A 25,438-nucleotide genomic window follows, 5' to 3' on the forward strand; every position below is an offset into this window, starting at 1 on the left:
ATTTTAATTCCTAATTACCTTGCTTCATAGAACTCCATCCCACCAAGATTCCTGTTGCTCAAGCAGAGCAATGAACAAACTGAAGCTTCAAATATAATTTAAATCTTCCTTAATTTAGGCTGTGATACTGAATTTAAGCTGCATCCCTAATTTAGTACTCACAAAGGCAAACCAGTATTGGTTAGTTTTTTTGCTTCACTGTCTGATTTTTCTCAGTTAAATTTCAGGTTTGATTAGCAATTTGGATTCAAAGAAAAGGATAGAAGTAGTTAAAGTTTGCTTTTAGAAGTTTGGGTAGAGGACAGAAGAGGGATTTTAGATAGGATTGTAACCATAGGTCTCCCTTAGAACAAAATTCCACTAAGGGGGAATAAAAGCCAAAGAAAGAGATTCTGAAGAACAATTCCCTATACATGAAGCCCCTGTGGGGGACAAAATTCACTAAAGGAATACTTTTGATATACTGGAGCTGGGAGAAAATTCTCTTGAAATTTTGAATAGTTCCATCCCAGGATTCTCTTTATGAAGCTTGCACCCAATGAAAAAATATCTATTTTGACCAAACCCCATTTAGCCTCATTTTACTTCTTTTTCTGTCCACTGAACTGTGCTAATCTGTACCCTGCATGTTCTGTCACTGGTCAGGCAATATGCTTAGAAGTCTCCAGCCTTGCTTCAGTCCCCTGGCAGCAAGTCAACCAGTCAGCTGGCAAAGCTGGATAATTACTGCTTAGCCCTAAAGAGCTTAAAGTTTGTTTGCATGGACCTGTGTCCTGGCAACACCAAAGCATTGAACCAGAGGGCAAATTTTCCTTCCCCTGAACAAGCTCTGTAGGGAAGGAACACGGGGGACTTTCAAACAGATGCTAAATGGTGGTTACCAGGAAGGACTACCAGGGATGAGATATATTTTATGGTTGAGTTCTGTCATTATAAGGTAAAAGAGACCACTGGGTTTCATCTTTTCCTTCCTTCCTTCCTTCCTTCCTTCCTTCCTTCCTTCCTTCCTTCCTTCCTTCCTTCCTTCCTTCCTTCCTTCCTTCCTTCCTTCCTTCCTTCCTTCCTTCCTTCCTTCCTTCCTTCCTTCCTTCCGTCCCTCCTTCCCTCCTTCCCTCCCTCCTTCCCTCCTTCCCTCCTTGCTTCCTTCCTTCCTTCCTTCCTTCCTTCCTTCCTTCCTTCCTTCCTTCCTTCCTTCCTTCCTTCCCTCCTTCCTTCCCTCCTTCCTTCTTTCCGAGAAAACTGCACATGGTTCTACTGGCCTAAAGGGTTTTTTGGAAATTGCCTTTGTGGAAGTACTTAAAAGACCTGAAAAGCAAGCTATCACAGAGACAAGACAAACACAGACATCAGGTTACACATTTTAAGTAAAGATGGTGTTTTCTTTGTTTAGTCAGTGCAATTTGCTCATGATAACTTCTGTCTTTTGAGATTCTCCTGATTGTTATTGTTGTTTTTCATGGCTGAAGCAGCTTGACCTCCATCTGGAAGAAATAACACACAGATGAGGATGATAAGGAATGTAATTAAGTAAGACTGAGCCACATTCAGCACTGTTCCTCTTGGCTGGCTGCTCCGTGGTGTCCGTGTACAGTATGTAGGATGTGACACTGGAGCACCACCAGCAGCTCCAGAACGGCCACCCTTCATTTCACAGTCATGCCTGAATTAGGTGATCCTAAAACCACAGAATGGAAGCCCTAAAATACTTCCTTGGTCACTAAACCATCTTGAAAATTCTGGCAATCAGGTTATACAATCCTACTCATGGTCTGAACGCAAAGCATTAAAACAATCTTCAGTATTTGACCTAAGTACCCTCATGTTTCAGTTGTGCTGCTTGTAGCCACATAACTCCAGTAGCCCTCATGCAATTGCATTTGAATAAGCACTGATAAGCACTGGGATGATTCAAAGCTGTGTTAAACATGATGGATGCAAGGAGAGAAGCAGCAAGATACTGGAGTCCAGTGTGAGCATCACCAAAATAATGAGGGGAGTTGCATTCTACCCGCAAAAGCAAACTTGAACTACTTTGGGACCAGATTTGCTGCTTGGTCACAAAAAACCTGCGGAAGTCTTCTGAGGCAGTCTAAACTGTATGTCCAGAGAAAAACTTATCGCCTTGTCAGGGGGTTCTCCAAGTGTTTTTTATCCCTATAGACCAGCCCAGCTGTGCCTGACCTCTCCAAACCATTTTGGATCACATGGCTGACTTGTGTGACATGAGTGACTCTGTGTTCTTTCCTGGAGGAACACTGGCCCTGCTGTCAGCCAGGTAGATGGGAAGTATAAGCAGCCTTAAATTGGGATGAGAGAAGTGTAGATGTTCAGGGAGAGGTTTAAGAAATGCTTTAAGCCTTGAGTTTGCAGCAGAAACATAAAGAAATCTTTGGAGGGTTTCTTAAGACTGAGGCTGTGTTTCGGTGTGTACCCCTGACCCTTGAGCATTAAGAACCATTGTGCCTAAGCCTCTCAATCCAAATTTATTCTTGAACTATGTTCTACCTATGTCCTCTAAAACATTAGATGGGCCACAGCTCTGAGGAGATCAGAACTTATTATCTGGCAAAAAATGGCACCCAGCATCCCAGGGATCTGATTAATGATTTTGAGATTCTTTTAACTTTTTTTATGTGGTCGTGATAATACTTAATATGTGATATTCCAGTGCAAACTTCTCTTTCAGCAGCAATACCAATCACAGCTTGCAATGTTACTGTGTTTGTCCATAACAGCACATTTCTTTTTCCTAATTGAGATGGGGGGATTTTTTGGAAAGGTGTGTGGGGGGCAGTTGAATTTTTATGGATAAGCAGTTCCAAAACAAACAAACAAAAAAATTTTGAAAATGTGCTAAGGGCAAGTCTATTCCCTAGTTACTGATGCACTCCCTTAAATCTGTCTAGCAAAATAGATGGCATCTTAATATTTTTTTGTTTTCTTAGCAAATCCTGCAATGCTGATGTAATCTTTATTCTCTTGGCTGGTTAAAGTATTGTGGCAGAAACATAAAACTGTAGTGCTTGCATTAATGATGCATGGGAAGGAGTGACAAGCACTTCACTTGGAGAACCTCAGAGGACTTTGGCACTGAAGCTGAGACATGGTTGGAATGCCAGCTCCTGATTTAACATTGGTATGAAACCTGCCAAAAAGCCATTGCCCAGCCTCAGAAATGAGTGTCCTGGGGAATTGAGCACAGCTGGACACCCACCCTGTTGAAAGGCCTGGGTTCTCGTTTGTTTTTTCATCCTGACCATGTGCTGGGCACAGTTCCATATGGTGTTTTCTTGGTCCATCTTATCCCAAAAGGGAAGTACCAATGGACATGAAAGATTAACAAAATCTGTCTCCCTGACCTCAGGAAAGGGGTCTCCAGCCTGTTCTGCCCTGCAGTGCTCGCAGTCAGACCTCCTTCTCTCAGGTGCATCACACAGGTCAGGTCTGGAATCTGCATTGGCCCAGATGTCAGTTGAGAGAAAACCACTGGATATACAGGCATACAGACCTGGAAATGGCATTTGGACTCTGGTTGGGAAATACAGTCAAGTCCTTGAGAAACTAGGCCTTTGTGCATTTTCAGAAGTTACTGAAATTCAAATATTCATTCTTCTCCTTGCCTGGCAAAAGAGAAGGCTCCTCAGGGAGGAAACTGGTTTCGTTAGAGGATTTCTCTAGCTGAATACACAACGTTCCAGCCTCTCCTGGCTGGTGGTCATTGTCCAAGGGAGCCTTTCTCCTCACATCCTTTCCATCTGCTACAAGGATGGTGCCCAGAAAAGCCTGGTGGCACTGGCTCGAGCAAGCAGCTAAACTGGGGCACAGCTCTGCTGCTTCTCCTCTTTCCTCCAAATGAGAACTTTACACTTTTCTTCCACTTGATCTTGCTTCAGCTCATCCACTCAGACCATGGGACTTGCTGGGAAAGAGCAAATCAAGATGTGATCCAGCTGTATCCTGATGTCCCTGGAGATTGCTGTTCCTATCTGATGGGGTTAAGTAACTTCAGGGCTAACATAAACCATTATGGTGTACCCAGTTACCTGGCAGCTGGAGTCCTACCATCCAGCTACATGTTAGCTTTTATACACATATTTTTAAAATTTAGTTTAGTTTTGCTTGTTTGTTTGTTTAATCTGCCTCCATTACATTATTTCATGAGCTGTGGGCTAAAAGTGTGTTCTGTCATTAAAGTCCTCCTCCACATGAATAGAATACCTTTAGTGATGGTAGGCCTGATTTACAGATAAGAAAGCTGTGGGCATGGAGCAGTGACAAGAACAAGTCTGCCCTTTGAAAATGGAGTCAGTGGAATGCATACCTATGAGGTGAACTTCTGAAAGTGATACATGCAGGAGTTCTTAAGGATTTCAGTGCTAAGGCGGTTTGATCCATTGTCCAACTCCAAGCCTTTTACAAATTAATATGTAGAACCAACATCTACATAACAAAGCAGTGCACCAAATGTTGGTAACTCTTCTCTGAAGTTAAAAAACAAAGGAAAGACTGAACAGGCTGTACTTAAGGCATTGAACTTTCCCCCAGAAGGCCTTATTACATTCCTGGCTGCACCTGAAACCCTCTGCATTTTCTAGTTTAGTCTCTGTATTGGATTTGAAAAGGAGGAGAGAGGAAATAGTTCACAGCAAGGATGTTTAACATTGCAGGATCCTAATGTTTCAGATAGAAGAAATACTAATCCACTGATGGAAGGTAAGTTACTTAACTTAGAGTGATTAGACTTCTTCCAGAGAATCCCAATGCAGACACATTCCTTGGATAGTCAGGGCCGGTTGGGACCCTTCTGTTTTTATCTCAAAACAATGAAAGAGAGAACACCACTGACCACAAGTAAAATTGTGGTGAACGCAAAACCATGTGACCTCCATGACTGAAAGAAGTGGAATTGACCATCACTTGTATTCCTTGAACATTGGCTGGCCTAGGAGATTTGTGTGCCCCAAACTTGACCCCAAGACTTGTTTACAGCATACACCAGTGCTTATGCATGATGCCCAGACCCAGAGGAAGTAGCAAAGAGGAGTGACATCTGAAATGGTAATTCTGTTTTGGTGCTTAGTTACAGGTCTGGGCCAAGCACTCTACTGAAGAATGTGATTTACATATCAAAAGTGCTTCCTGGACTCCTGCATCTATTGTTTTAAGGGTCAGAACCCTGCTTTGGCCATTTAAGGAACAGGCCAGAGGCAAGATTCAATTGAAGCAATTTCACCCCATTTGGGAGATTTTCAAGAAAACAGAGGAAAGGTAGGGATATTGAGGAAAGAGAAGCGAAGGAAAACTGTTGAACATGTGGTGTATAAATGAGCAGGAATAATAAAAGAGAAAAAATCATAGCCCTTAAAGACAAAAAAGTTAAGCGGAACAAAAAAGATATGTAATTCACTTTCCATGCAAATCATGAATTTGAGATTAACTATTCTGTTCCATTGCTAAACTGTAAAGCATGATTTGTATCTATGACTCCAATAAATTAATTTTACTTAAAGTTTTTTGACATTAGAATTAGGACAAAATTATCATTTTGGCAAGGCTTCTTTATTCTTCCAGCTTTGCTTGCAAAAGTAAAAGTTCCCCTGAATGGCAGAATTTCCATCATGTTTTTTAGAACCATCTTCATTTTTCCATGGGAAGAGAAACTGACAGGGTGACTGATGAATTGTCACACACCATGACTTGGACTTAGAGAAACATATGAAAAAGCTGTGAAGCACAGTGTGAGCGATTTCCTAGGCTACAAAAGAGAACATTGAACCTTGTGGTGATCCAAAGACTCCTGTCACTGGGAAAGATTAAGGGTTTCAGGAATATTTCAAATGAAGCTGAGAACTCAAATTGTCCGTGTCCAGTTTATAGCTCCAGCTTTTTCCCCTGAGCAGCTTGTTTATTTTCCTTTCCCCATGTATTTCAAGAACTAATGGTTACACACCACTTTGGGGAAACTGAAACATGATCACTTCCTGAAATAGACCCAGATTTGTTGCTTAATTGATTCATCTTCATTTCTAATTCTCAGTTTATTTTTTGATGCTGCAGTTTAATAAACATGACCATCTATTTCCCTTACATGTGGTGCTCTGTAAATCATCTGTAGAGCTGCTATATCACAGATTAGTGTAGCATTTTAAGTGAATCAAGATCTATATATGGATTTGACTTCATAATGAGCATATGGTCGAATACTACAATGTTGCTAATGGCAATAAAATACATTTATAAAGAACATATAGTATGCTTTCCTTTCAAAGCTATTAATTTCTGCATGCTTTAATATGGTAGGATATAAGAGATCTTCAATGTTAGATTCAGTGTGGGTTGGGGCATGCCTCGCTGCCTAGCTGATCTTACAGGGAATTTCCGACTTGTCCAAAATCTTCAGTCCCTCTGACCTTAACAGGGAATAATCCTTACATCAACAAACAGAAACAATGCTTCAATTAAAAACAAAACACAAAAAAATACTCCAATCCCAGAAAGCATTGAGCATTTCCTCACAGGAAATAAATAGTGCATATCAGTGTTAAGCTGTGTCAAAAGCTAGACACATACTTCAACATCCTCTACATAAGGACACATCAAGGGAAAAGTGCCAAAAAAGGGTCAGGTCTTCTAACAAAATCTGTTCTCTGGCAGTGAGTTAGAAAAGAACAGGGTAAGTAAATACAAAACTTCCTTTAAATATTATCCTAGGCTTTGAACACTCATAGCTCAGAGGTTTCTCAGCAGGAGACCCTCATGAGCAATCTTGAGCACTCTCCCTTGACTTGTTCATGCAAAGTTTTAGCACTTCCAGAATCTTAAAATGGAAAGTTCTGAGAATTGAATGCAGGAGGAAAACCACTTTTTTTGGAACTCTTAGGATTAATGCTGTACATTGAGAAAAAAAAAAAAAAAAGAAAAAAAAGCTTCTTCTGACAATTAATTTTAGAAGTTCACATTTTGATAGCAACCATAAATAATGTAACATTCCTCTTGGCTTCTGATAAAATGGGATGCTTCTATCATCTTTAACATTCTTACTAATACACATCCAAAAAGCAATTGCTTGATTTTATTTAGCTTTTCAACAGCCCATAGAGTGACTTGCAAATTATTTCCAAAGGAAAAAAATCCAGACTGTTTTTAAATTGTTTGCACCAAATAACAGAAATCCCACAAAACCTGAGATATAAGTCATTACCTCTGCTAAGGGTACTGTGTATGTCCCTTTCCAGAAAGATACCTGAGAGCAATGCTAAAGCATTTGCTTAAAATTAGGAATTACCTTGTCTTTCAATAACACAGTTACACACTAAAGGCAATTTGGAGAAAAATGTTACACCTGATCAAACACATGCTACCATAAATTTTACATTTTTAGTACAGGAAACTGCTTTATTCCTGAGGGTCAAAGGCACTGTCCGCTGTCTGCTCCACAGAAAGCAGACGATGATAATGGACACGATACACTATCCATAAATAGCATTCACTTTGCCTTACTTATTAATTATTGCTAGAGTCCAATAATAGAAAATCTTTATCTCAAAAGATAAAGATACTTTATCTTTTAGCCTCACCATTACTGAATTCAGTGCAACCAATTCTGTTTCCTTTTGGAAATACATAAATCAAGGTTGTGAGTTCATTTTCCTGCTCCACAAACACTTCATATTTTTACACTCATCCTCAGAGAGTGACATGTATGATTACATCAATGTCACCTTCTTTCAGATGCCTTAATAGACTGTGCAGTCAGCACTGGGTTGCATGGGACCAACTCTGTGTAAGAATACTTTGTTTACTTTCTTCCAGTCTAATTAAAAGCAAACAAAAAAACAAACAAACCACCAAAAGACACCACCAGATTCTGTTTTTTTCCAAGAATACATTCAGGATGTGCATGCAAAATATAGTTATCCACAACACACCAATAATTTTAATTTTTTTTTCAAATTCAACCCTATGCATGTAGGCTTTTCCCAAAGCCTTGACCTCCAGATTCTTTTTTCCTCAGGGCTTTCCAGCAGACATAAAGCTTAAGGCAGAATGTTATTTAGACTCCATAAACTCCCCATGGCTGACCACTTGACCTCTGATCACACAGGCTGCTGCTTAGCTGATTTCCCAGCAGACTTGGCCTGTGCCAAGTAGAACAGTTCAAGAGTAGTGCACGTTAAACACCATTTCCAGTGGGCTCTATGGAAAACCCTGCTCCAAGTCTGCTCTCTACAGACTCCCTCAATGCTATCTCAGCGGGTGTTGCACCCTCAAATACTACATGCTTTCATTTAAGTGACCTAATTTTTATTTTTTTTTTTTAATCTGGGGGAAAGAAAACTATGGAAGTGAAACTTTTAAACAAAAGGTAGTGAACAGCCACTTTCAAATACAATGAACTGGATAAAAAACCCTGCAGACATAAGCAAGTTACATTTGAAGGATACAGGATGACAAACAGCACAGGGGAGCTCCAGGGCCATTTGAGATGTAGTGTTGATTGGCCAGTCTGATCTGAAGGGGAATACAGCCCTAAATAATATGGACATGAGCTAGGCTATGCCTCGAGGCAGGGAGAGAGGCTGTGTCCTGGCCATCTACAGCTTAGCAGAGGCATATCTAAAATATGCCTGTGATCTTTTAGTGATTGAGAACCAGGCTGAGCTGTATGATAGCAACGTTCTCACCACTTACAAAGTAAGTAGGTAGGTACAAAAATGGCAAAAGCGGATCTGTTGACTGCAAAGATATTTTGAAAGCTAAAAATGTGATTCATTTCAGAATTCTTGAATGAAGTCTCCTTTGCAAGGACAATGCTTCAAAACTGCATAGAAAGTGACAAATTTCTTCTGGTATTCTTCAGGTCAATTCAAGCCCAAGTCTGTATTAAACAACAAGATCCTATGTGAAGTCCCACCTTCTCATCCAAAGTTATTTTGGAAGCTCACTGCAAGCACTGGGCTCACAGCAGACAATGCTCTATTTGGAATATTGAGGAACCTCCACCCTTCTGGGAATTCCCCGTTCCCAGAATGCCGCGCATGTATTTCTCCTCCATTTAGTGCTCCAGACAAAGTGGAAATGAAGGGAAATGGACAATATAAACTCTTGCATGACATTATAATTAAATCTGTGACTTGTCAAAACCTCTGTTTAACAGGATGAGCACACTTAGCCAGATCCCATATGTGTGTTAATTATAGCAAGAAAGCAAACAAAATGTCAATATTTAAAACAAATCCTACCAACAGGAAATGGTTATCAAGCTGTGATAAAATGTTTATCAGGAAATGTTTTTACACTATCCAAAACATTTCCTGTCTGTAACCTTTTTTTGTGGAAAAAAGAATATCTGTGCTGCTAGAAATAGAATCTTTGCAAGGAATTAAATGACAGTGCTTATAGAAAATGGTAATCGTCACAGATCTAGCTTCTTTCCTGTTTTCTTCTTTGTACATAGTATGATGTAACGCCAAAAGAAAACTGTTTTCAGAAGTTACATGGGCATCACTAAAGTTTTTGCTTCACAGATTTAAAAATAATTCAAAGCAAATTTTTCATAGGTAATATCTAAGCATGGAGGTAGTGGAAACTTGAGCCTTTGCTCCCTGAGACTGACAGTGAAACAGTATTTCTATTAAAATATCTGAAAAGATCAAAGAAATTAATTAGGCTGAAAAACAGTTCTATTGAAGGCATCAAAAGATGATACTCAAGGGGAAGGGGAGCCAGAGATTCTTGGTTGAAATGCTTACTCAAAAATCATGAAGAATTATATTTCCATAATCATGACTTATCAAAACTAGGAAAATTCTGATTTGTTGCAAGCATTATGGGTAGCATCAAAAAATCACAACAGACCTTGCATTTGAATATAAGCAAATACTTGTCAGGATCAACCTATAAGACCTTACTGAAAATAGAAGCATGATAGACAATTCTTCCTAGATTTTTTTTATTGGCCATATGACATCTAACTTGTAGTCTGTTATTCCATTCTTAAAATAGTCCACCCTCCCAGAAAACAACAGTGAACTTTAACAGCTTTTTAAAGGGAATTCAGCCAATAAAACTGCTAGAGTGTTTGGAAAAAAAATAGGTTATTGTGAAGTAATCTTTTTAATAATCAACACATACAAAAGACATTTTGCTTTGATTAAAAACTGTTATTTGTTCCTATTTTAAACTGCAGGTTCTGATCAATTTTCAAGACCTGAATTAGGATCAACAAAAGTTACTTTAATTTTGATCTACAGTCTCTCCATGTAGTCTCATGGAAACTACAACTTCACTGGGCAATCAATTCCCAACTTCCTTATTATCACTGTGAGAGTAGTTTTCCCTATTGCCAAAGCTAAATCTCCTTTGCTTCAATATTTTTCCTGATCGTGATGCAGTGATCCAAAATTCTCCTTGCTCATTGCAGTAGCATTTTTTCACAACCTGGCAATGTTTCTTTTCTGCCCTAAGATACTATTTTTGGACATCCCAGTATGAGGTTTACCTGTTTTGATGTGATGCTACTGTACAAGCTAAAATTGGACTGCCTTGCAGTGCACCATCAGTCCTTCCTGGCTTCATGTCAAACGGAAATGGAATGAGCATCATCCTCGTCATTAATTGAAATATTGGAAGGATCTGCAAGCTGCCTGTAAGATGAGACAGGCACATATTAGAATCATACAATCATAGAATAGTTTTGGGTTGGAAGGGACCTTTAAAGGTCATCTAGACTAACCCCCCTGCAATGAGCATTCCTTTCCATTCCAATTCCCTTTCATTCATTGCTGCTGAGTTCTAAATTTGGCATTACATTTAGGAAAGAAGGAAAACAACCCAGGGATAGTTCAAATGAAAGGAAGAAAATGAGACAGGAGTTCAACAAATGGCATGTAAGGAAAGGCAGAAATAACTGCATCAGGGTTTTACTTGAAGGCATATATAATGGAGGCCACTTTCCACTTTCCCTGTCAGAAATTTGTGCACCATTTCTCATTTGAACTCCTGAGGCTTTAATACATCTCCACTGCTTTTTATTATGGTTTTTTCTTTTCCATTAAATTAAAATGCCACTCAGTACCTAATATTTTCTCATTGTAAGGAAGCTATAAACGGCAATTACCTTTAAACTCTTTCCAATAAGCTAAACAAATAATCCCTTTAGCTATGTCTTATTTTCAAACCATTGATCATCTTCATGCAGCCTATCCCACTTTCAATGTCCCTACCCAAATGTATAGTAGCATTATATGCAGCATCCTGATAACTGGCCTAAAATACTAATTACTGAATGCAAATTACCTTTCAATTACTGTTGATTCCTGTCTTGGCACATTCATGAAGGAAAATAGCCTTTTTCACTTCTACATCCTCTGGCATTCAGCTGTTGTTCACTGAACTCAATCCTTTAGCTATACTTTTCAGAATGCAATCTGCCTGCTTGTAGATCTACATCTATTTCTTGTAGAATTAGGGACACCACCATATCAAACTGCATTTTGTTTCAGAGGATCAAACACACCACCTGTTCCACTGCTTCTAAGTGCGACCTTCAGCCTAATGCAGTACACAGCACTAGAGTGAGTCACATCGAGCATAACTCCTAGAAAAATACCCAATATTGTTTTAAAATATGCACTGTAGAATCAATACACACAATTGTTTTCGGGGACAATTACTCTTTGCTTTACTGCCAATCTGAATATTAATAGCTTCAGCTTCCAGCCTAAACCATTCTGTGATTGTTTGATCCATGCACTGGGCAGCACATCAGGGAAGAGCACTTGGTAGCTGGCACAGCACTGCAGGCACTCCAAGTATGATATAGGTGAAGAATGGGATGAAAGGCACGTGTAGCCCACAGACTGAGACTGCCATGCAACAGAGCAAGTATAGAGAACATACACGTATGGAACCTCTGCTCCTTTGGTAACACTAAGGACGGGGTATGGCAGCAAGGGTCTCTGAGTATTTCCCACAGCAAAATTGTCACACTCAAGGTAAGAGACACAACCAGGCATAACAGCCAGGTTCTGCTTTTAGGAAAACTTATCAAGTGTATCCTCTTTGGGGGGTGCCAAACGTTAAACATAAGCCATAGGAGGAGATACAGAATACTTAATATCTCCTCACTTCCTTTAGGAAAAAAAATTAAACGGTTGCAGGTTGGAACAGCATAGCAATATCTGACATTCCCCTTTGACCATGTGTCTCCCAGTGCGTGGTTGACACGCAGATTTTGGCCCAGGCAACAGCCTGGAGCGGGATGCCCGGGAACCTGCTGGAACCACCGTCCTGGAGGTGTTTAAGGAAAGCCTGGGTGTGGCACTCAGTGCCCCGGTCTGCTGTCACCCTGGTGCCGGGTCACAGCTTGGGCTCAGGACCTCAGAGGTCTTTCCCAAGCTCATTGATTCTGTGATTCGGAGGCGGGAAGGGGTGGTGTCTCCCGCGACGCCGAGCTCGCTCTGGGCATGGCTCTTCCCAAAGCAGCCATGTCATCCCCGGGCCAGGCCCTGGAAGAGCTCCAGCCTCTCCCGCAGCCATCCGCGGCAGCCAGCACGGCCCCTCAGCCGCAGGGCCCTACCCCGCGGGCTCCGAGGACAGCGGCCGGCGCTCCCCAGGCTCCTGCTGCAGTGGGTGGATCCTGGGAGGTGCCAGCCGCTTCCCTCCCCTTCCCCTCTGCCTGCGGGCTCGGCGGTGAGGAGGCGCCTGAGCGCGGCAGCATCTTCCCTTGGCTCGCCGGGGCGGGGGGAGGAGCCGCCGCCGCCGCCTCGGAGAAGGAAGGTAAGCTGCGGAGCACGGGGGTGGGAAGGGGAGGGAGGGAAGGGGCATGGCTCCCCCCCTTCCCTGTGCTTCCCTCCCTGGGCGGCCGGCGGTGGGGCCGGGAGTGGGGCCGGGGCAGGGCGCGGCCGCCCGGCCGTGCTGCGTGTGCTGGGCCGGGCTGGGGCTGCGCTCCGCGGGGCCTCGTTTCTCAGGCACCCGGTCTGTAAATGGCCGATAACGGGGACGGCGGTGTGTCTGTCTGAGTGTGTGTATGTGTGTCTGTGAGTCTGTCTGCGTGTGTTCGCTTCGGTCAGGAGTCCCGTGTGTGTGGTGCCGGTGCGCGCTGCCCGCAGGTGCGCAGAGGTGTGGTGGTGGTGGTGGTGGCGGCGGCACTACAGGCGAGCCGAGCTTGGCGGCCCGGTTATGGCTTTAAGGAAAAGAAGGGATACTTTGGGAACCAGTCACCGTTTGTTTATGGTGTGGGAGACGGGAGGATTTCTTGGCGTTTCCTTGGGCACAGTCAGCAAAGAGGTTTTACTCAGGTTGCGAATGGGGTGACGTCTGTAGGGAGTGATGCTTGATGCTTATGCGCCATCAGAAACTGTTTGGGCTGGTGAACCGATGTGCTTTCCAGTACATTAAGGGAACCTACAGGAAAGATGGGGCAAGACTATTTATAAGAGAATGTAGTGAGAGGACAAGGAGAACAGGTTCAAATTGAAAAGGAGTATATTTAAATTAGATGTTAGGAAAAAATTTTCACTGTGGTTGGTGAGGTATTGGAACAGGTTGCTCAGAGAGCTGTGGATGTCCCATCCCTGGAGGTGTTCAGGGCCAATTTGGATGGGGCTCTGAGCAACCTGGTCCAGCGGAATGTGTCCCTGCCCATGGCAAGGGTTGGAACAAAATTATGTGTGTGGTCCCTTCCAAGCCAAATCATTCTATGATCCCATGTTGGAGGATGTGAAAGCAAACATGGGGTAAAGGAAACATTTAGAAGTAATCATCCTGCTCAGTGTTGATAGAAGAGATAATACCGTCCAGATATAGGAAATAAATGTGACAGAATTATGTAGGATGTGAATGATGTGATGGACTGTAAAGAGACTGTGGATAAAGAAAAACAGTCAAGTGTAGCATTGCTTTGAGATAAGAAAATTATAACAGCTTTTGATGGTGTCTGCTATTGACCACAGGAGTTGGATTTGTATAAGAATATTGCTTACTGAGAGATACTGTCAGGAATTGTGTCACAGATGGATTTCTTTCTTAGACTGTAAAATTACAGAATGGTTTTTGTTGGAAGGGACCTTAAATATCATCTGGTTCTAACCTTCCTGCCATAGGCAGGAATACCATTCACTAGACCAGGTTGCCCCTGGCCCCATCCAGTGGCCTTGAGCACTGCCAGGGATGAGGCATCCACAACTTTCCTCAGAAAACTGTTTGTGCCCTCACCACTGTCTGAGTTAAGAATTTCTTCCTAGGATCTGATCTGATTCTGTCCTCTTGTAGTTTAAATCCATTCCCCGTTGTTCAATCACTATCTGCCTGTGTACAAAGTTACTCTCCCTCCTTTTTATAAGCCCCCTTTAAGTACTGAAAGGCCACAGTGAGGTCTCCCTGGAGACTTCTTCTTCTCCTCTGCTCCAGGCTGAACAGCCAAGAGATGCAGATGATGGCATCATTTAGACACACAGTGATCCAGATGTTCTTATATACAGCTGCTGTAAGCTTGCCCAATAAGCACTGAATTGCCTTAGACTTGCTCTCAGGTAAGCAGTGTGAAAATTCTGGGAAAAGGTGGTTTGGTAGTCGACTTGTGATCTTGGATCACATTTCTAATTAGATTAAATAAATAGAAATAAAATAGGTCACTAAACAGGTTTGAAATTCTTTGTTTTAGAAACTTGGAAAAATCTAGAGGATTAATTAGTGATGTTGTTTTTACAGGAGTCCTGAGGGCCCTAGAAAGTAAAGAAGGTAGAAAGCTGTTTTATGTTAAAGGTAGAATCCATCTGGAATTTAAGTCCAAAAAATTTTTAAAAAGGTCTGTTGAAAACAACTTCTAACCATCAAAAAGGATTTTAGAAATAAAGACTAGAAAAAGGATAGTCAAGCAAAATGAAAATGAAGAGGTAAAGTGCCAGTTCGACAGAAAGAATTGCAAAAGAAGAGCAAAAGTAATTCTGGGTTAGTTACAGACAATTGTTTTTTTAAGTTTCTTTAATCATGTAAGTGAAAACAATAATAGAAGTAAGACCACTGAGTGATAAATTTGAGGTAAAATGGCCTTGGCATGATGATGCATATCATCTGTTGCAGTTTGGAGGAGGCTACTGCAGTGGATATACTTAATGTTAGATACTCCAGCTTTTGCCTTGAAAGAATAATATTTTGTCTCTAATTAGTTTTTAAGGGTTGAGAAACCTCTGTTTGTTATGCTCTTGCCACTTATTGTCCAGTAGTTCCAGTATCAGAAGACTGGAACAGTACATTTGGGTATTTAACAGTATCATTTATTGGTAGAGGAAGTGGGGTAACTTTTCTTTCTCATGCACATTCTATTTACTATTTTTTCTCTCTCCTGTAGTATACAGTATCTTCTTAGGCAGACAGCATTGAGTATCAACAAAATTAATAACATTCTTAGCTCTAGGTATATAATACCTGTTTGATGGATTTACCTAGGTAAATTCTGGCTTTGTCAGGCTCCCATGTGCGGGTACAATGCCACCTGACATCTGAAGCTGGTACATGGTTTATCCTGAACAGCTGACCTGTTGGTGCTTCTTAAGATCTTAAAGCTTTAATATTTTCTCTACTGCAATTACTTAACCTTATTTAAAAAAAAAAAGGCATTTGTTTTGCATATTTACTGCACTAATCTGAGTGGTTTTCTTCTGTTGCATGGTCAATATTTTTAAGAAGGTGTTTTTTTCCTTAAGTTGACTCTTAGGATTAATTTTGTTTTCCTAAAGCTGGTTCCTTGACCTCTCATGTTGGAAGGTCAAAATGAAGATAAGTTATCAATTCTACTAAATCGGTTGGATAGTAAATGAAGTTATATGTAGAATATAAAGTAGGCAAGAGCCAACAATTGCATCAGTTGTATTTTATTATGTTTATGTTTCTGTATGGATTACAGGAACTGAAGTGTATTTAGAGTTTGGGTAAAAATTCAGCAAAGAGAAGGAACTTTTCAAGTTAATTTTTTTGAAAATCCTGGATTAGCCATATCAAAATTGTCAACAGATGTTTTTCCTTAGCACCTCAGGTTAGATTTAGGTTACATTAGATTACAAGAGGTTAGATTTTGATGCAGAAATGGCATCTTGTTCCCAAGAGACTGGGATTCCCAAAATGTTTAATTATTTTAACACATCTCAAGGTCTAGAGATAACGCTCATTATGTTTTTTTTTCCTTTTACTGGAGAAGTAAACCAGTAATTATGTGAAAGTGACTCCAGCATCTTCCTATAATACTTTTCAGCACTTAAAGTAGTTCTTGCATTGTTTCCATGATCTGAAACACTTGTTTGCCTTCAAAAGGTATTTTTGTATATGTAGAAGGAAGTGTAAATACTTCTAAGTGAAAATGTGTTTTGATTGACATTTTCTTATCAGGCTCCTTTAGCTGCTGACTTTGACATTTCAGTAAGTCTACTGGAGGCTTAATTTTGAATAAACACTACTGTTTTCTTGTCTTTGTATTTCTGTCTTTTGTTTGTTATATAGCTTCTCTTTCTTAGTAGTTGCCAGCTTCTTTCTTCAAAGCTTCATTTTTTAAAGTCAAGTAGATAGCTAGCCAAAGGTGTGGTGTTATTTTTTCCAGATTGACTCTAGGGTTTGTAGAATGAGAAAAGAATTTGGGATTATTTTTTTCAATTTCTGCTTTAAATATTTTCTTTCTGGTGGATGATGATGATTTTTTCCAGTTGCTTCCACTCGTATTGCTGGCTGGTCAACAATCCACCATTCTGCATCAACAATGGTGACAGACTTTTCTAAAAGGGAAAAAGTAACTGGAATAGGAGTGAGAAAAATGAAGAGACTTAATATGAGCACTTGTTTTACCATCACTTAGCATATGGATTTTGCATGTGAACCTCTGGAAACTTCCCTGGGGTCATGCTGGGTGTCTGTCCCTGGAGACAGCAGGTGGAGCTGAATGTCATGCCATAAGACAGGTGGTGTCTGACAAGATGCTTGGCTGAAGTTTTGCTTCTGGAGATGGAGCCAATAAAGAGTTTCTTGGATCTAGCCTCTAAACTGTGCGTTGATTTGCTTGTGTAATGAGTAGGCACACAGTGGAAATTGCATCAGGAGCAAAGAATTCACGGTCTGGTGTCATGGAGCAAGAAAGGAAGGAGAGAAAATTATACTTTAGTTGGAGATTGAAGTTTTCCAAACAATCACTCACTGTTTGTCAAGCTCTGCAATTTCTTGGTAATGGAAAATGCCACATCAATGGAGGAATGAATGATAAGCTGAGTTCTGTCAATTTATTGTCAGCAGTAGGTGCAGTACTGGCATTTTACTGTACATGGAGAAGAAGATAATTTTGGAAATAGTCTTCCTAGATAGGAATGTGACCTGTTCAAGGAGTGCATGTTGGCAGTATTGGTGATCTGATCTCTCCTGCAAAATTGCTTGGACAAGTAGCATGTAATGACTACTCTTGTAGAAAACTGCTGAGAAATCAGGAATATCAGAGAAGGTTAGGTTCCTTTTCTGAAAGTCTTATCAAGTCCCTTTTCTTTGTGACTTTTGCTTTGTAATCTCTCCTAAGCCTGTGGTTAGAGTCCTTGGGGAAGAAGCTGCAGACAGACTTTGAATCAGCAGATGAGGTTCATAAATGCTCAAGTTAAGTGGGAGGAAATACTAAGTGGAGTTCTAAAAATTTTTGTTTGCTTGCCAAGTTCCTAGAGAGAGAATCTACAAGAATGTTTACATTCAGATGAGTGAACCTGTTTAAATATTTAGGGTTAAATGGTCTGGGACTGTTAATGAAGCTTGGCTACCAGATTTAGTATTTATGTTCTTTAACTCTTATGTGTACTGCAGAAGCATGTGTGTCTTACCCAAAGACCTATCGTGGCTGGACCAAAATGATAGTCAGTTTCCAGTTTCCAAGACCTAAACTCAGACTGCCAGAGTGTGCTGTCCAGATTCTTAATTGTACTTGGATTCCAGATAAGAGATTTGTGGAAGTTTAATATAAATATTTTTGCATCAAAAGGCTGTGCACATCCTCAAGAAATGGATGTTTACAATAATGATGTTTTTTCCTTTAGATTTGCACTTCAGAATGTTTTTTGGGAAATACAGATAGTGAAAATTATAAAAAGTTTTCAGGCATGAGAAATATTTCTGGCTTACCTTTTTACTTTCTAAAATAAGTATTGCATTCTTTTTAAATGTAGTATCTAGCTATTTTAAAGTAATGGGTTTTAGCAGTCATGCACATATTATAAGATTTAGTAGACAAACCATCTCAGTAACTTGTCTGAAATAGCTAGGATATGTTTTTCTCCTGTACCTGATTTACTCAAATATACAGGTTTTTGCCTTTTCATTTATGATAAAATACTGTTTTTTCTTTGCTTGTCTTCACAATGGTTACTTTTCTGGAGGAAAATTCGTGTGAGTAGGCAAATATGAATCATTGCTAATTTTTTTAAGTATATGGATAAGAATGGTTGTTAAACAGGCTTAATTTTTTTTTCTGTCCTTATTTTTGGGATCCCCAGGTGGATATATACTCCTAAATCAATTACAGGGTTTTAGAAAGAACAGCTTTGCAGATGGAGATATGTGGTGCTCAGTATGTACTTTTATTAGAAGACGTGAATTTGAATAGAAGAATAAACTGGCATAATTTGAGTCACCCTGTGAACTCCTGTGGGGTTGCTCAGAAATAAGGTATCTGTGTTTGCAGAGCAAACTGAAAGTGGAGTTTCGTGGTAATTTTCTCATATATAAGATAAAACATGTTCTAACTTTTGAGTTGGGAGAGCATGTAACTGATCTTTGTTATAGAAAAGTCAAAGCAAAACTCTTGGGAGTCTGAAAAGTAATGAAGTGGAGCACTTTTTATTAATTACCTGAGATGGTTATTGAAGTGAAATATTGGAACCTGAAGAATCATGGGTATCAAAAGGCTTGAGGAAGGAAATACGGAATTCTACATTTATTTGAGCTAGAAAATTCAGTTAGTAATTATTCCCTTGGGATCTGAGTGTAGGCTAAAGATGGTCGAAAACTGGGTAACGTCAGCATTGCTAGGGAGTGCTGGAAATTGGTGCTGCAAAATGTTGGGTAGCCTTGATAATCAGTTTCACAGTAGCCCCACTGGCATACTTGAAGTTGAATGTTTCAGAACAGTTCAGTAGTACAGGCAAAGGCCTTGATTAGGGGAGTTGTTTCTACTTTGAGTAGAGGCAATGTCCACAAAATCAACTGTTGCATTCTTGTTGTTTGAACAAGTATTGTGGAGAAAATGAGCAATTGCTTAACTGCAAGAGCTCAGCAAGTCCCCCCATTTCCATGAAGGTGTAAAGCTGTGTGTGCTTATTCAAGGCTCTGCTCAGCTGCACAGGCAGAACTGTCTGGTACCATTTAGTTCTTGGCTGCTGCTCCAGCTTGGCATGGATGTGTGGATATCCCGTGGGTCCTGTATCATATCTGCCAGCGCTGTTTGGTGTCAGGGATCGCCAAGGTCATCTCAAATACCAGTAGGTGCTGATGTGTAGGTGACTGAGTCAGCCCTTTAGTCTGTTCTAGTTGAAGGGGAATAGAACTTGGCTTCCAGTTGTTTCAGTTTGGTTGTGTGTTTGAGCCTTAAGTTCAAAGTCATTGTGAACTTTCACACATGAGCTGAATTCTTCATGCAATGTCTCAAAGTAGGTGTATAAAATACACTCTGTGTGTGTGTAGATTTGTGGGTTTTGTCAAAGCTTAAACTTAACAGTTGTACGTATTCAGTATGGTCAAGCTGCAGAGTTGTTCAGGTTTTTATTTGTTTCAAGAAAATAATTTTTGTTTGTTTAATCAGTAGATTGCATGTTGAATCATTAACATTTAGCATACTTAAGTCATCTAATTTTGTGTATTTTGTGTAATTGGATTAGGTCTTACGGCATGAAGTCTTACATAAGAGATGTATTTAGTAGTAAGGTAGTTTTATGCAGTTACATTTGATACTTGTTTTAATGTGGTATTAGTCTGAAAATTAATTCAGTAAAATGGTGACTTGTTTATTGGATGTTATTCTGCCTGTAGTCAGAATTTTAGAGACATGTGATTTTATAGGAGAAATAAACAGATTTTAGCTATGTCTGAACCAATGTACCTCAAAGAAAATTATGTGTACAATTTTCATCACTCTTCAGTGAAAGAGGCTTGTACGGCTTCAGAGCTGTTTCTCATTTTTGTAGTTTTACTGAAAACAGAGTTACATGGCTTTATGTTAGGAAATAATTTTAGGATAGTAGAGTTGTGCATATTTGTGAAGAAACATCTGGTCTGAAGATCTCTTTCTATTGATAATGTGCGTCATAGAAATGATACAGGTAATTTACGGGGCTGACAATATTTTCTGAAGCAGAATGAGTTTTTTAGCAGCTCTCAGGAAACCTGAAAAGACACAAATGTTTTTCTAGCATTGGTTTCAGAATGGAACTGGAATAAGTAATTTTGAAGGCTTAATCCAGAAATTGAATTCTCTGAGCAGTATGCTTTTTCTTTGCTGAAAGAAATGTCTTAAAGCATTATGTCAGGAAGGTTCTCAATTTATTTTTACTGCAGTGAAAAGACATTGGAGTATGGTGCTCATAAAACATCTTTCTTTCCAATCACAATCTGATTAATTTTCCTATTTGTTTTAAAAAGATGTTTTGTCCAAGAATTAATATTTTAGGTAAGACTACAGAAGAGCAGAGTCTGCCTAACTGATCATTATATAGTTGTATGTAAAAGAAAAACTGAGAGCTCTGCATATCTTGTTTTCTCACCCCACAGAAGAAGATAGTTCTGGCTTAATATTAAGTGTGCATGGTTTCAGAAAGCATTGTTTCAGCAATATGATATGATGATTTTAACCACAGCTCTCTCTCTCTGCAGGGGGACACAAGTACAAATCCATATGGAGGATGAACCTCCTCCTCAAGGAGTCAGTGCCAAGGTCAGAGAGTCGATTTCTATTGGGAATTCTGTACTGTTCTGTTCAAAAGGTTCCATTTAGCAGTAGCTTAATATATGCAAGTACTTTTCAAAGTAGACAGAAAACAAAAGCTATGGTTAGAAGAAATGATACTAGCTGAAGAAATCTTGCTTAAGTCTTCCACAAAATATTAGAAGAACAATATGTTCATGTAACGTCTGAGATTCGTGTCTAAGTCTGCCTTTCATGACTTTGTGCAATATAATGAGGGAACTGATCACTTACAGGATATAAATATTGCTAGGCTAAGAGTTGAAGCTGGTTTTCATATTTTTGAAACAAAATATAATGTGGAACTGTGTGAGGGGAGAAAGTCTTGAAAAGTAGAAGAATATCTCTTACTGAGTGTAACTAATAATTCCAGAGACAGGATTTAGATTCTGGATATTTTTTGTCTAATAAAGTTTTGGGGTTTTTTTTGGTTTTTTTTTTTTTTTTTAAATCAGTATCATAAGTATTTCCTTGGGTGCTTTTTATATGAGTAGTTGGGGAGTTTTTTCTTTCAGTGTATTATTTTAGTGTTAAGAAATGCTACAGTTTGGGGGGTTTTTTTAACCTGTTAATTATGAGGGTACCACATGAGTGCTTTGTAGAACAATGTTACAGAAAAAACCAACTTTTTTATATAAAATGAATGGGTTTTGACCCACTGAGCACTTGGAATTTAGAGCCCACATTATAAAGAAAACAATCTGTTATTCCAGTAAAGGAATCTGTAAAATTGAATGACACCCTGACTGTCTTTTGAATTTCAGCCTTCTTCAGTCTTGAGCAAAAGTGGGATGCAGTTTTGTTGGTGCAGTTGGAAGAATAGTCTGTGATGCTTTCAGTATTTATTATCATATTTTAAGAGAGCCTAAAATTCTCTGTAGAATAAATGGTAATCTCTTGACATAAAAGAAATTATAAGCGGCAGATGAATGAAGACTGATTCCATATGGATTCTGGTCCTTTATCCCTGATAACTCTGTTACGTGTCAGAGGGAACAGCATCTGCTAGGATTAGCTTGGACCTACTTGCTCACTGACTTATTTCATAACATAATGTCTGTTTGTCCAGCTGCCTGCTGCCAAACTGATTGTGTCAGCAGAATCTTACTTCCCTTTCACTTGCAAATTTGGCTGAAGTTGGTCAGTTATTTGCTGCAAGGAGATAAGGAAAGAACTGGTTTGATCAAAACCACAACTTTTTTTCCTGTGAAGATGGCCAAATGTCCTTTCCCCTCCTCTGAAGTAAATAATAAAAAAAATGTGTGATTAGCTGGTATTTTACAAAATAATTTAATTTAGGATTAATTTAGGGTGTTGGTTTTGATTTTCTAATGTTATGTAAACTCCTGTGTATATTTTTTCATAGTCAGTGATATTAATTGAAAAAGCAATATTCTTATGGCGAATATAACATGCTTCAGACTCCAAACTAGAATTTATTCACATCTTTGTGCAATTTGGAGGTTGAAAAAATACATGAAAACAAATATGCATATTTCTCAAATATAAGTGTATTATTGGGCAGACTTCTTTTATGGTTTCTTTTTTTAACAGCAATTTTAGCACCAAGGGAAAATAGACAGATTTCAACTTTTAACACTTTACACTTTGTATTGGAATGCTGTCTTACAGAATTCAATGTATATTGAATTCTGTAAGACAGCACTTATGTTGCATGAATATAGCAAATATATGACCTCACCATTTAACCTCCTACAGGGTACTTTTCTCCATTAATGTTGATCCTTTATTTCTAGATCTTGATATATTTTATATATTTATTTAATGTCTTCCTTTCAAGTATTGTAGAATTAAATTACTAGTTTGTGGCTGAAAAAGGAGATGGTGGTGTTTATCTAAAATTTTGCTATGCAAAGGCGTATGTTTTTTCTGTGCTGATATTTGATAGCATTTTTTATAATACCAGGCCCTGGAGGCAACACTGTTGTCAGCCCTGAAGATGCTGGATGTTGGGAAATGGCCAATATTTTCTCTCTGCTCCCCAGAAGAGATCAAGTTAATTCGTCAAGCCTGTGTATTTGGCAGTGCTGGTAATGAAGTGTTGTATGCAACTGAAAATGATGAGGTAATTGTCCCAGAGTGTGTAGGAATGTGACATGTTTAATCAGTTATGTATCAAGTTATTCTGAAGGCCTGTAGTATAATTAGTACACCTAGAGAAAGTTGTGTGCAAAAATGTCTGTTTTGTTTGCCACTGAAACATTTTCAGTTTAAATTAAAGGCTTCTTACCACAATCATAGAGCAAAGAGAAGATGGAGTTAGGTATTTGTTGCAAGTGCATAGTGACAGGATGAGAGGCAGTGGACACAAACTGCAAGATGGCATTTTCTGATTCAGTACTAGGAAAAAAATGCCATAAGAGGGGTTAAATCCTGAAGCAGTTGTGAGATTTGTTTTCCTTGGACATGTACAAGAATCTTGGACATGAGCTTGAGTCAACTGTTCTGTTTAGATCTTTGGTGAGCACAGGGGTGGACTAGTTGGACTTTGGAGGAAGCTCTCCATTGCAACCTAAGTTACGAGTCTGTGATTCTTTTATAACAGGTTTTTGTGCTTGGCATGAACTGCAGTGGCTGTTTGGGAACAGGAGACATGCAGAGCACTATAGAACCAAGGAGGTTGGATTCCTTGTGTGGCAAAAAGATAGCCTGCCTGAGTTATGGAAGTGGCCCTCATGTTGTTCTTGCTACAGAAGGTAATGTATGATCTGAATATTGCTTCTTCAGAGAGTCCGCTTAAATTCATCCAGCAGGTGTGAAAGGTCTGGGCTGGTAACACAAGAGAGAGAGTTGAGTATTCTGGGCTGTTAAATCAAAAGTATTTTAAATGGCAAATATCACATGTCAGCTAGCTTGTTATTTTCAAGAGTTTTGCAAGCCCTACTTTGACCTTGTTACTACTTTTGTAACGGTTTTATCTTTCACTTCCCAGTTAAGTTTGAAACTTCTGATTGCTCTTGAAATGCATTAGTGGCTACATTATGCCCCTGTGTTCTTGTGCCAACACTGTCCTTCAGCTAAAATGCATCTTTTCCCTCCAGTACCTACTTTTGGATGTGGTTTAAAGACCCATTATGTTGCCTTCCAGCCTTCATGCTTCCTTCACTGACACTCTGTTATCCACGTTGTGGTAGTGGTTTTTATGTTCATAATTAAGTGCGTTACACTTGAGGAAAAATTATGAATATTGTGTTCCTAGTGAGGTTCTGGTAGAGCCTAATTGATGATATTCACACTTACCTGTTTCTGTTAATGAGAGGAAATGCTTTTCAGTATTCTAGATTATGACTAAAAGTAGGTGAGGGGAATGATGTTGTAAATGTGTTTTTTACATTCAGTTGTGTGGCATCATTTCCTCCACTCTTCATGGCAGACCATTCTGCACACTTTTTTTATGTATGCATCTGTATTCCTCTGAGCTTTGTTACTGGCAGATCCCACTGACACACTCATACTCCTTAACCTGATGATGAAGTACTGCCAAAGAGCAGGTCAAGAACTGATCCTCGATGATTTTTACTCATAACTCCATTTGCATTAATAGCTTTTCTTCAGCTCAGCCTTTTAAACTTACCTTTTAGAGGGCTCTTGTATGTTGCACAATTCTTGTGTTAATTATTGTCATTGCCACTTTGTTGTATGTTTCACATGTGTACTGAAATTTGTATTCACATGTTGGTGAACTGAGGAAAAGGTTGTTCACTTTTGATAGGATAAAGGCATTAGATTTAACCAGTTATTATAGAGAAGTATTGGTTTAGTGTAGCATATTTTGCCTTTGTAGTTCTGAGGGAATCTTCCTTAGGGAATATGTATATTGTAAGGGAATGAAAGCTTATTTTTTGAATTTTTCAAAATGGGAAACAGTGCCAGGGCATAGACAAGAAATTCTGATGCATTGTCAGTAATATAGAAATTGAGATGGGGACTCTGACTGTCATTTCATCCTTTTCTGTATTATGCCATCCCTTTTCTTGCAGCAGTATGCTTTCCTTTGCTATAATTATGCTGATACTATCCATTTGGATTTGTGGCCAGCACTATGTGAGCCTGGTGGCATTAGTACGTGCATGGGCTGAGCAGCCCCAAAGGTCATATATATATTAATACGCTTAAGTATGCATATTGTTACTGATTTTGACTTTTTAGTTTGTAATTTTGCGTTGTGTAGTCATTGGAAAAGTAGAGATTTTTCAACCAGCTCTTTACATTTTTCTCGTAGAAGGAGAAGTGTATACATGGGGTCATAACGCTTACAGTCAGCTGGGCAATGGTACAACAAATCATGGCTTCATTCCCTGTCAAGTCTCTACTAACTTGGTGAACAAGAAAGTCATTGAGGTTGCCTGTGGCTCTCACCACTCCATGGTGTTAACCTCTGATGGAGAGGTGAGTATAGTGGGAACCAGTGTCTGTTTTCTCTTACTGGAACTCGCATATGTG

General features: G+C 39.5%; 1 protein-coding gene across 8 annotated transcripts in view; it reads left to right on the plus strand.

Annotated features, from left to right (window-relative positions):
- Positions 1-12,649: 12,649 nt before the first annotated feature.
- Positions 12,650-25,438, plus strand: part of RCBTB2 (RCC1 and BTB domain containing protein 2) — a 33,271-nt gene continuing 20,482 nt past the window's right edge. For all 8 annotated transcript variants that reach the window (XR_009485382.1, XR_009485381.1, XR_009485383.1 and 5 more), the window contains exons 1-5: positions 12,650-12,780; positions 20,884-20,944; positions 22,902-23,060; positions 23,541-23,691; positions 25,218-25,384. Coding sequence is in view for 3 of the 8 variants with exons in the window: in XM_059839025.1 (XP_059695008.1) it covers positions 20,906-20,944; positions 22,902-23,060; positions 23,541-23,691; positions 25,218-25,384 (516 nt within the window). In the remaining 5 variants the exon portion in view is untranslated. The remainder of the gene's footprint in view (positions 12,781-20,883; positions 20,945-22,901; positions 23,061-23,540; positions 23,692-25,217; positions 25,385-25,438) is intronic.

Source organism: Haemorhous mexicanus, chromosome 2 (genome assembly GCF_027477595.1).
Source record: "Haemorhous mexicanus isolate bHaeMex1 chromosome 2, bHaeMex1.pri, whole genome shotgun sequence".
NCBI classification, from domain to species: domain Eukaryota; kingdom Metazoa; phylum Chordata; class Aves; order Passeriformes; family Fringillidae; genus Haemorhous; species Haemorhous mexicanus.